Source organism: Chrysochloris asiatica, unplaced genomic scaffold (assembly GCF_000296735.1).
Source record: "Chrysochloris asiatica unplaced genomic scaffold, ChrAsi1.0 scaffold00034, whole genome shotgun sequence".
Taxonomy (NCBI): domain Eukaryota; kingdom Metazoa; phylum Chordata; class Mammalia; order Afrosoricida; family Chrysochloridae; genus Chrysochloris; species Chrysochloris asiatica.
The window spans coordinates 11,786,430-11,798,451 of NW_006408552.1; the positions used below are offsets into that span (position 1 = coordinate 11,786,430).

At 41.1% G+C, this 12,022-nt stretch overlaps 1 protein-coding gene across 3 annotated transcripts; it reads right to left on the bottom strand.

Moving 5' to 3' along the window:
- Positions 1 to 1,250: 1,250 nt before the first annotated feature.
- Positions 1,251 to 11,492, bottom strand: CCT6A (chaperonin containing TCP1, subunit 6A (zeta 1)). Of its 3 annotated transcripts, XM_006859729.1 has the most exons (15): positions 11,304 to 11,333; positions 11,197 to 11,210; positions 10,708 to 10,771; positions 8,614 to 8,748; positions 7,474 to 7,647; positions 6,947 to 7,050; positions 6,190 to 6,300; positions 5,388 to 5,547; positions 5,200 to 5,282; positions 4,391 to 4,487; positions 3,848 to 3,995; positions 3,156 to 3,289; positions 2,400 to 2,502; positions 1,752 to 1,824; positions 1,251 to 1,323 (listed from the first exon to the last, which is right to left on the bottom strand). In XM_006859729.1, exons 1-15 carry the CDS (start codon positions 11,331 to 11,333, stop codon positions 1,251 to 1,253), a joined length of 1,503 nt encoding a protein of 500 aa, XP_006859791.1. The 3 variants fall into 3 exon arrangements, with proteins under 3 accessions (XP_006859791.1, XP_006859790.1, XP_006859792.1); XM_006859728.1 differs by having other exon boundaries at positions 11,197 to 11,492; XM_006859730.1 differs by lacking the exon at positions 8,614 to 8,748 and having other exon boundaries at positions 11,197 to 11,492.
- Between the last annotated feature and the right edge of the window lie 530 nt (positions 11,493 to 12,022).

The window sequence follows — 12,022 nt, forward strand, 5'->3', positions numbered from 1 at the left end:
AACGCTACGACTGGGCCCGCCCCTCACACACCACGCCTGCGTCCCACGCACGCATGCGCACTGAGCTCTTTCGCATTAAAATTAAGAGGAAGATTACTAAACAAAGTAGGCTTGTTACCTGGTGCCAAGTCAATTTCGACTGATAGCAACCTCGTATAGCGTTTTTGAGATTTTTAAATGTTTGCGCTAGCAGATACTCCCAATAAAGTAGCCAGGCATCCATTTACTTGTATGAAATTAGACTGTTATATACAATCCGACATTGGTTCAGAACTTGTTCACCAGAGGGTCTGTCTCCCAGGATTTAACAGGCACATGCTGATCGCCGCCATTGAACACGCCATTTACTCTTTATATAAATTGGTGTTTCCCCTGCGTGTGGGCATTACACCATTGCCAGACCACAGAAAAGGTTTTAACTAAATGTTTATTGCACACTCACTGGTGGTAGGTAAGTCTTTGAACGACAAAGCTTAGTAACACATAACTTCAAATAAAGAAATACAACTACAAAGGATCAATTTTGTGGAAACAGGCTATCCAACAGTAATTTGGATCAGAAAATGTTGACACTGCAGGGTTTGGGATGAACATTTTAGCATAAGCATTAACACAGAGGCATGAAAACATGGTCGGCCCCAATGTTCAAACACCCTCCAATCCCTATCTCAATGCCTGTCATCTTAGCTGTTCCTGAAAGCACAAACAGCACTTTTTTTGGGGGTGGGGTGGGTGTTCGGAGAGATGGACGAGGACCAAATTTTAGCAAAGGTGTTTCAAAGGTGTGGAAAAACAAATGGAGACAATCAATCTCATAGGAATCTATACTAAGGAAATAAAGAGATGCTTTCAAAAACTTGTTACTTAGGTGCTTATATTAGAAAAAGGTAAAACTTAAATCCTTTATTACAGAACTGTTAGATAAACAAATATATCTATAAAAAATTACACCATTAAAACCGGTTTTTGAAGGATTATTTATTAACAAGATAGATAGCATGCTTATTATTTAACATGGACTTTTAGGCCACCGCAGCTAAAGGAAAACCACCCATTCAGTGGGTAACAGGACTTGCGCTTCAGTGCAATTGAAAAATACTGTAATTATAATCTCAAACTTCAGAATTTGAATAGATGACAGTGATCTGAGCAGAAAAGAATCATTCAAAGCTTCAACAAAAAATTCCACCACTCTGTTCCTCAGATCCCTCTAGTCTTCACAGCTCGTATGATATGAGGCAGGCTTCAAATCAACCTTTTAGAGAGGACATCCCAGCTCGCATGATCTCATCAACCAGGAGAATGTTGGTAGCAATTACAGTGCTGAAAAAGCGGAAATCAGATGGCTCAAATTTGAGAGAACCAAAAACCCAAACCCAATGCTAGCAAGTTAACTCATAGCAACCCTGTAAAACAGAGAATAGATCCAAAACTCATAAATCTTTATGAAAGCTGTCTCATCTTTCTCCCACAAAGTGGCCTGGTGGGTTCAAACTGATGACTTTCTGGTTAGTAGCCCAATGCTTAACTAACTGTGCCACCACAGCTATCAGGTTTGTTATACCAATTCTAATCCAACTCAACTTCCCCCACATACTTACATCCAATTTCACTTCCCTTACCCATTCCACATACCAAGGAGGCCAGTTTACTTTTTATACTTTCAGTCTACACTTTTTTATTAGGGGGAGGGAATGACTAAAACAGGACAGAACCCCAAGTTTATATAGTTTTGGCTTCCCTAAACTTACCAGGAATGAAGAAGCTGTTTCTTTACACAATAGTTATCCCATATGCCTGCTTCTGCTGACACCATTGGTTCACCTGAAAAGCCATTGAGTCTTATTAAGACCATTGAGTCATGATCTGAATGTGGTTTTGCTCACTGCTGATCACTCAATTATTAACTGTGGGAATCTCAGAGTCCTATCAGTCCCATTTGTATAATTTGTATTATTACATGAGCCAAAGTTGGAGCTTTAAATTGATCTGGTAAAATTTCATTAGACTTGGTCTCATGGTTCATTGTTACTTGCTATGTGCAGATTTTTCCACCCAGGCATGTGATCACCTAATGTAATTACTCATCCATATGAAAACCCTTCAGCAGTTAAGTAGTACTGTAAACCACCCACCACCACCCAGTAATACCCCGAACAAATGTGTATGCTTTGAAATTATTCAAATACCAATTCTCTTAATTGTGACATCTAGCCATCCATTTTTATGTATCATATTTGATCCTATTTGGAACTCGGTGTTTCCTGAAACACTGATAATACTGGTGTCAGCTGCAAAACCCCTCGACAAGATTCTGTTGTTCCCATTCTTGACTGTTTCTGACTTTACCTCAACTGTACTATGTAATTCTTCCATTCCAAGTCACTGGACGACCTTACCTGTGTTCAAGTTGACACCCACAAGTTGACCCGATTCAGAATGTTCTGCTCTAACTTTCACTAGTGTTTCCTGAAGGTCAAAACCCGAGTTCTGCGCAAGAACCTATAGTAAACAAATTTAAATTCTTCAGAAGACATGACAGAAGAACCGCAGGCACGGCCAAGTCTATATTAAATCAACAGTGCTCCCAATTAATTACAACAGATTAGGAAGTGAAAAACAGAACCACTATGTTCACTTCAGAGAACAGCTAGACTTACACAACATTGATCAAGTGTTGAACCACTCTAAACTTAGCAACACACACCAATGTTATTGTTAAATGCCGCTGAGTGGGTTCTGACCCATAGCAACCCTATATAGGGTTTCCAAGGAATTAGCTCGCTGGTGAGCTTGAACTGCTGACCTTGCAGTCCACCAGCACATTAACTGTAGAGCCACACCAGGTCTCCAATACAGCAAAAGGGCCTCCAAATAATATAATATAAAATATTGGTACTCATCATAATGTAAGTGAAACAAATCAAAACAAAAAATAAGTTTGTATTTGAATATTAACCCTATTCACTGCTAAGTCCTCTAAAAATACAGTTGGTCTTTTGTCCTTCAGAGAGGAAAGCCAGCTTTCCAGTGGAATCAAATACATTTGGATGGTTAGGGATACCAGGTCTGCTGTCAGGGAGAAAACCCTCCATGTGTATCCAAAATCCACACCATGGTAAAGTTTACAAAATTGACTGTTTCAGTATTCATACCTTGGGGATAATGAGCAACGCATCAGCAAATGCTTGGACTCCCAGTTGGGCCCTGCCCTTGACGCTGGATTTGTGTTTCATCAGAGCCTCTGCCATCGCCACTTCCACGGCACCAGCCCCAGGAACTACACAGCCTGTTCCAAGGGGGAGAAGAGAAATGCTTGAGCTACACAGAAAACTGCAGAATCCATCTTAAGAATGAAGAACTAGAGAAACTGAAGCACACACATGAAAGTCATAACTGAGAACTCACTAGAGCCACAGCCATTTAAATACAACATGTGGAAGCCGTAGTGACTTCAAAAAGATTGTGGAAAAATGCAATTTAGATCATGGAATTTCCCCACAGTACTTTTGAAACCCCCTTGTACAAGCAACTAGCATATAAAATAGCAAACTAGTTCAATTTAAGTAGCATAGAATAGCTCCAAAAAGCAATTAATTACTATTTCACTGATTTGTATTCACCTTTGATAGCAGTATGCCAAGAAAAAACTTGGCATACATCAACATTTCAAAGTGAAGATGATACTTTGGCATGGTGTCTGGCTGTGTAAATTACTGATTAAAAAAACACAGTATTCAGCCATGCCTTTAGATTAGCAGAAAAGATCCAATTTTTAAAGGGCACTGGATTTTCCTGTGCATGGCATATAAGAGATTTTACAATCAGAACACAGTGAGGGGCTTACCATCATCGATAGCATTTTTGACAGCCCTCAAACCATCTCGTATTGCATCTTTGATTTGAGTGAGTGTGTGCTTATTTGGTCCTTTGATCAAGAGTGTGACAGAGCGTGGGTTATTGCACTTCTCAATAAAGGTGAACTTCTCTTCTCCCTGTATGGAGAAGAGATGGCATTTCAATCAGACCTTAGCTGTTAAGTAAGAGTATTAACAGAACAACCCAGACCACGCATAACCAGATGTTTTACGAAGTCACGTATATGGTTTTCCTGCCAATAAGCATTACTACAAATTACTACCCATCAAAAGGTGTGTTGTTGTGAAGCGCCGTCAAGTTGGTTCCAACCCATAACCACCATGTACAGGGTTTCGGAGGAGTGGCTGGTGAGCCTGAACTGCCGACCTTGCAGTTCAAACAGCTTTGCAGTCTTGGCGCATTAACCCAGAGCCACACCAGGACTCCAAGAGGTGTGTAAACAGAGCAAAAATCCAACTGAGTTTGAATGAACGGCACTAGTGAGGAATTAATGATTAGAAAATACACTTACCAAGGTGTACTCAAAAACCAGTCCTGCGTGTCCCAAACAGTCAGGATTTAGGTCATCTAAAGAATTTAGAGCCACCCCGCCACAGGCAAGTGTCAGCCTGAAAATTTAAAGTTGTAACAGAGACACGTTAAGCAGCTGCAACAGTTTGTTCAGAGAGATTTAGGGAGGTGGGGAGAGTAATTCTATTCTACATTAAATAGAATGCTATTTTATAATCCTTAATACAATTATAAACACTAACACAATCTAGTGTTCTAAAAAGTTCATTCCACACTTGTAACTCCACGGCAGACCGACCAGGCACTCCACCAGCTGACGCCTACGGAAGTCATGAGCCTCCGCATCAAAACCTGCCCAGCTCAAGTCAGCAGGGGCTCTTCTGATCAGAACCCAAATCACTACGTGTATATATGCTTCATTTCATGCACTTTGATCTTTGAGGAAAAAAGTGATCTTCTTTTTACAAAGTCACTCTGGACCCAGCCCTGACTGCAGGTGTTTCATGTTGGCCTCCAGCAAGTCTGAAACAATGACTACCATGAAGATGACAACGACCTTCCTGGTGATTAACTCTTTGGGCAAAAGCATTTCTCTGAAGCCCCTTGATGCCAGTCTCTTGACTAAAAGATGTACAGATTGTGTCAGACTTTAAGATAACAAGTAATCTAGGATCAACACTGGAACGCTAACCTCTAGGCCGGCAGTTCAAACCCACTAGCTGATCCTTAGAAACCCAATACAGGGTCCCTGTGAGTCATAACCGACTTGTTGGCCATAATAGCAGTTAACAGACACCCTGATACCCTCACCTCTCCATGTTTCTCCGTTTCGCTCTGCGCAGAGCCACTATGCCTTCCTTTGCAAGGGCGTCTAAGGAAAATGGGTCAATTCCCTGCAGCAAAAACAAAGTTAGTCTCACTACCTTGCACCTCACAAACACACAAAAAAAGTGCTAAAAACTATTTAGCTGATGAAATGCATTTTCATTCTCACTCACCTTTTGATTAATAACAACAAATCCTTTATTGGAATCACCACAGACTTTCTTTTTCAGTTCCACTATTTTTTTAACTCTATCTTCGATGAATTTTCTTTCTGCTTTTACAAGTTTCTCTCTCTCTTCAGCACTCTTGTAAAAGAAGCCAGAGTTCACTTCTCTATTTAAAAAAAAAAAGGAGGGGTCACTCAACTGAAAAGATGTTCTGACATGTTAATGAACCTTAAAAACATGCAGACTAAAACCAGACACAAAAAGGACAAACACAGTCTGATCCAACCTACATGAAAGAGCTAGAATACACAGATGCCAAGAGGCAGAGTGGATACCAGGGGCAGGGCAGGGGTTTATGAGGAGCCACTGCTTCAAGTTTCTGTTTGGTGGGCTGAAAAACTTTTAGAAAAGAAAGCTGGTGTTGGTTGCGCACTAGGGTAAGTAGAGTGAATGCCACGAAGCAGACCCTTAAAAACGGAGAAAAGACCAGTTTTTGTTTAATGTCTATTTTGCCACAATAAAATGTTTTAAAAATAAATGATACAATAGGGGGAAAGGGTCAACAATTTTTCTGAGTGAACTATATGGCAGCAGACATAGAAAGTGGCTCGTCTTGGGATGTCACAAGAAGTCCCTGAGTTTCAATCCTTTCCTGGACATTTTCAGGGATAATTTCCAATAACCCTCTCACACCAAAGCTCAGGATTACTCTGCTGACACTATGGGAAACTAAGTCTCACTGAGAAGTAATCTGCACACTACTAAGCACCTCCACCTCCCTCACCCATTCTTGGGGTTACCCACTCACGTTTTTTCATATTCTAAAGACACGTTGCATGTGAGGATATACGCATCTTCCACTCTTTTCTTCATATCAGGATGCCGTGCCCCATGGTCCAGAACGAGTCCTCTGATTAGGCTGTTAAAACACATTTCAAAACAAAGTACTGTTACCAAGTTCCCGGTGGGGTGTAACACTGAACTGAGACTGGATTCCCAAATGCCACACAATCAGCTTTACTTCGTCAATTATCTGAACAGAATCTGCGTAGGTTCCGTGGAGAAATTTGAGTATGTTTGAAACATGAAAAACCATAATATTCTAGATCACAAATTAAAATAACCAAATAACCACCTTTCAAAGTACAGAAAATTCTACAGTGAAAATGTCTGAACTGGTAGCTATCGCACTGTAATCATTTTTTTAGAAGAACTATTCAAACTATATCCTTCGAAAAACAAAATTTTAATTCCCAACTATCTCCCATTGTGATTTGACCCAAGCAGTTGCATAAATGACCAGTGGCTGAAACACCTTTCTAAAATGATCCAACCAGCCATTCCACAGGAGAAAGATGAGGCTCTCTGCTCCTGTAAAGATTTACAGCCTTGGAAACCCTGTACAGGGTTGCTGAGTTGGAACCGACTCCACAGCATGTAACCACCACCACCAACCTCTCATTTCAAGAGAGTATCTTACTGAGTAACATGACCCACTGATGCATGAAATACTTATGCATTTTTAAATATTCTTATCAGTTCTTGCATCGTTTTCCATCACCTACCTTGTATCAGTTTCAGATTTATGCTTCATTTCCATGATTTCAACCATGAAAAGATCAATGGGTTCATCTTGCTTTTTAATGGCCAAAATGGAGTCAACTACAGCCTATGAGAGAATTATTATTAAATAAATCTGATTCCAAAGTTTAAAGAAATTTAACATGTCTGAATTGATACAAGTCTTTGTCTAAGTCCTAGCAATATGCTGTCTGTAAAGGCTGAAAGCACAGTTCCAAAATCTAATAATCTCTAAAGTATCATGGATACTTCCAGATCCCGTTATTAGATTATTAAGAAGATTGATAACAAAAAGTATTTTAATAATTAAATCTCCCTTTTTGTCTTTTTAATGATGACGCCAATGAGACTTTTATAACCTGGTCAGGTAGCCTATTATTATTTTATTTTCTCGTGTTGTTTGTTAAGAGTCATAGGTTAAGTATCATTGCCACAAAAATCTGTATTTTCATACCTCAAAAAACAAACCTGTTTATAAGCTATGACACTGTATTCAAAATTCACCACATACCTCTGTTAAGACGTCAGCAAGCTGAGCTTGAACTTTAGTATGCAGAGATGTTTTGGCCACATCTATTAGGGTTTCTCTGTCCATCTCTTTGCTTACTTTGATTTGTTCCAAAAACTGAAGTGCCTTTTCCTTTGCAGCTTCAAATCCTTCTGTTATAATTCTGGGATGCAGACCCTATCACAAACACACAGTTAACAAAAGCACCTTCTAACTGGTGTTATTAAGCTGGATGCAATTACATAGCTCATCATGAAGTTCAAATAACTGGTTCTGTCCCACCCTTTAATGTAATTCAACTGTGCTGACCTTTTGAATACATTTAAAAGCGAACATGCCTTTCAATGCAGAGGAAAAGGACAGACATTGTTCTAGCACAGAGTCAAAGCCAAGGGGACTATAAAGCACACTTGGGTGTTCACTGTGCAAACCCCCAGGGATAAAGTCTCAACCCCAAACTATGTCCTAACAATCTGCAGTTAAAGAAAGGAACAGATCTTTTCTATCTCAAACCCAAACCCATTGCCATTAAGTTGTTTTCAACTTACAGCAACCCAATGTAGGGTTTACAAGACTGTAAATCTTCACTGGAGCAGCCTGCCTCATCTTTCTCCCTTGGAGCAGCAAGTGGGTTTGAACTTTGTAGTAAGCAGTATTATAAGGAAATGAAGAATCTGGCTTCTTTCTCTCCCCAGAGAACTCTTTCTGACATCAGATTTGTCCTCACTGACGTTTGCTTACACTTGAAACTACTTAGTCTTTTTTTTTTTAAAGGCTGTGAAATTCTGATTTCAGTTGCAATTTTTGGTTGGCATTTTTCTACCTAGTGCTGCATAATCCACGTCTACATACTTAATCCACTTCTACATACCAATTACTAACTTGTCTGTATTATAAAGACAGAAATAAATTCTACATGATACCAAATTGTTTTGTCATGTTAAGGAAAGTTTCATAACTTGTCTAGGGGTATAATAAATTTGCATCCATCCAGAATGAAGACCCAGCTTCTCAGATTTAAGACCCCTACATTTTACATTCTGTGGTATGGCCATAACTACTATGAACAATTGCATTTCCACTGCTAAAACTCAGACTATTTCCTATCTACAAGGAAGGTCAGCAACATCAGAGTGTCTGTACTTCAGAAATGTAGAGGTCCGCCTGTTTCAGCAGCTCGCCAATGATCAGGACGTTGGAAGTTGTACCATCACCAGTGATGTCATCCTGGGCTGTTGCTACTTTTGCTATTAAGGAGGCTGTTGGGTGTTGAATTTGCTGAAAGTTGAAAGAGAAAAAACCACCTTCAATGACTTTAAAATAAAATAATGAAATACATCTCTAAGTGTTATCTACCTGGTGTGGCGCTGTAGGATCAGCACTGGACTTAAAACCACAAGGCTGGCAGTTCAAACTAACCCTGTGGTCTAGTGCATTATTTTACGGCGCCACACCAGGGCCGTTATGAGTCACAACAGACTCGATGGCACTTAACACCACCACTACCTGAACAAAGTGTCAAAGTGATCAGCTACACATTACTTGGATTAAAAAGTTATCATTAGATATTACTGCATCACATCAACCAAACTCAAAACACCTTTAGATACAAGATCTCAAACTGTCTCCACTTTACTAATGAGAAAACAGGAGATTCAGTGACAATTTACTCTTCAGAGTCACAAGTAACAATTTCAAATCCATGCCCAAGTCTAAGGATGCCTTCTGAAATCTCTAGCATTTGACATTGACTAAATTATTTTTTAAAGCCCTCTTAGCAAACACCATCAAGAGATATGAGAGGTTTTGGAAGAGTAGGACTATTTGCCACATCTCCAACATCACTCCACAAAGTCTTGACCTTAAAGATCAAGACTCCTGAAATGCCTCTGGTTTTCATGCTTCCTTTCATTTAGCCTGCTGTCTTCGGAGACATTTTTTTCAAAGAATCTAGGTAGTCATCTTGCAGACTATCTCAACACTTGCGGCAAGGATACTACATAGGTGTCCTAGAACTCGATCACCGCGTAAGGCACATGTCAAAGATCTTTCAGTCCATCATCTTGGAAAACATTATCAAATAGCCACAAAGGGCATCTGAAGAAAAAAATGTGAAAACATATATGGAGTATTAGATAGGACTGCGTGAACATTAAATTTCTTAGGCATATGATATTTGGACTCCTGGTATGGCACTGTGGGTTAACTCACTGGACTGCAAAATTGGTTTCAGCAGTTCAAGCTCACCAGCTGCTCCTCGGAAACACTATATAGGGTCGCTATGGGTCAGAACTGACTTCATTGCACTTAACATGAAAATATTTGGTGAATCTAGATAAAGAGCACATGGGTGTTCACTATAGAATCTTTTCAAAATTTTTTCTAGCTTTGTAGTGCCTTGAAATTTAAGAGAGGAAACACAACTAGGGGCTTCTGATATGGTTTGGCGGTAATGCTTTCTTTGTTAAGGAGGTGGCTTCATGTGCTTAGTTTAAAATCATGCATTTAACTATCAATGCTTTATGCTGTTTCTATTGTATTTCACAATAAAAGGATGAGCCTCAGATCAAAGAATTGCAAATTCTAGAAAATTTCTCTGTAATAACATTTGATGTGTTTTTACAGGCTTTTCTGTGACTGGTCACAAGTTTAAACTAACTATGGATCCACTGGTCCTTGCTAACACAGGTCACCATTTAACCCATAAAAATAGACAAGCTGCACCCTTCCAGGCCAGCTAGTCTTTACTGAGGAGTTTTATGTATGCAGATGGCCTGATATACTCCCATCAAAACCCTCACTTGTATTCTGAATGCAAAGCTCAGGCAAGTCACTTCCCTCTTCTTTTCCAGGCAATTTACACACAAGATGTGTCACTCACTGTTGGTTTTCGTATTTTATAGTAATTTGCTTAATAATACCTTAACTGAGATGATAAATGTCAAAAGAGCAGGGACTCAAATTTAGGTCTGTTGGGCTTACTGTATTATCCTTCCAGTATTATCATTATTACACCCTTTTCTTCTCCTTTCATTGTCTGGGATGCACCTACCTTTAGGAACGGACATTAAAATGTTATGTAACTAAAATGTGCGTGAAACTATTGTACAGGAAACTATTTTGTTCTGTCAACCTTTATCCAAATTATTATTATTATTTTAAATGAACATTTCTCCCTACTAATCAAAAGCACTATAGAAAAATCGAGCCACTTCGTATGTATTAGAGGTCTCTCACCATTTCATGAAGCAGCACATTTCCATCTTTCGTAAGCTTGATGTCTCCAGCACCAGAAACAAGCCTGTGCAAGGGGCAGAAGAATGAATCAGTGTGATTTTAACTTCCCCCCAACCACACCCTTCAACAGCTACCAAAGTAACCGTCCCTTAAACTCTGCGCTTTTTCTAGATTGCAGGGGGACGGGATCCGGGCCATAGAGCTGGATCTCTTTTACTGGTCCACAGGATGGTGCAGAACCCAACCACTCCCTCTGTGAACACGACCCAAGGCCTCGCTAGACCTGGAGCTAGAGGGCGGGGACAGCGGGCACGCGGGCAGCTTTGTTCTCCGCGGAATCAGCACCGACTAGAGGAAATGGCCCAGCACCGACTAGAAGCGGCGGCCACGTGGAGGCTCAGAGGTGCAGGTTTGAGCCCCGGGCCCGTAGTTCTACCGCGGAGCCAGACGCGCGCCCCCAGGCCCGCCCTCCCGCCAGTCCCGGCTCACATCTTCATGGTGCCCTTCGGGCCCAGATTGGTCCTCAGCACGTCCTGCAGCCCCCGGGCCGCGCTAATGTTGACCGCCAGAGCTGCCTGGGCTCGGGCCACCTCGGCCTTGGGGTTCAGGGTCTTCACGGCCGACATGTTGAGGAAGAGACTGAGAAACTGTAAAGAAAATGCTAGGCCGGCTCAGCGTGGACAGGAGGCAAGATCCGGACGCTTCTGGAAAACTCGGCGAGCCCGGCAGGTCCCCAGCGTGCCTGCGCACCGCCACCATTGGGCTACAGCTCTGCCGTGCCCGCTTATTGGGCTTTGAGCGTGTGGTCCCGCCCCCGATTTCCGGTCCGGATATCATTGTGTCCGGGCAGAATGTAGACTCGGCATGCCTGAGCCCACAGGTTCCGGTGTGGCGCTGGCCGGGGACCCATCAGGCTGGGTCCAGACCTGAGGAAGAGGGTGGCAGGCGTGTGGCTGCCCTCCATGAGACTGGGCACGAATGGGAGTGCCCTTTTTTAAAAACAAAAAACTTTTTCTTGTGAATTGGGTGAAGGTTTATAGACAAAATCATCAATTTTACATTCAGCAAATTATACACTTTGTTTCATCTCAAGGATTATAATCCCCTCCTGGTAACATTTATCTTACTTCCTCTCTGTAATTTCCCAATTACATCTTGTATTTCATAAATGAACAAGGCAAAAATACTTCATGTACATTTATGAAATAAAATATATATATTCATTTAAATGTCCAAAGGTCACATTCTACCATCCGGGCTCTTGCCCCCAGGCATACATTCATAGATCCATGGGCCTGGAGCCCATAGCTGCTGT

Bases quoted from the DNA above. Each gene is read 5' to 3' on its own strand.
- CCT6A (XM_006859728.1), bottom strand. From the start codon at position 11,333: ATGTCGGCCGTGAAGACCCTGAACCCCAAGGCCGAGGTGGCCCGAGCC. The intron at 7,051-7,473 runs GTATGTGGTGAA...ATTCTCTCATAG, and splicing joins TTGCTGACGTCTTAACAGAG to GCTGTAGTTGACTCCATTTT. The intron at 1,825-2,399 runs GTAAGGTCGTCC...ATGGCTTTTCAG, and splicing joins GGGTGTCAACTTGAACACAG to GTGAACCAATGGTGTCAGCA.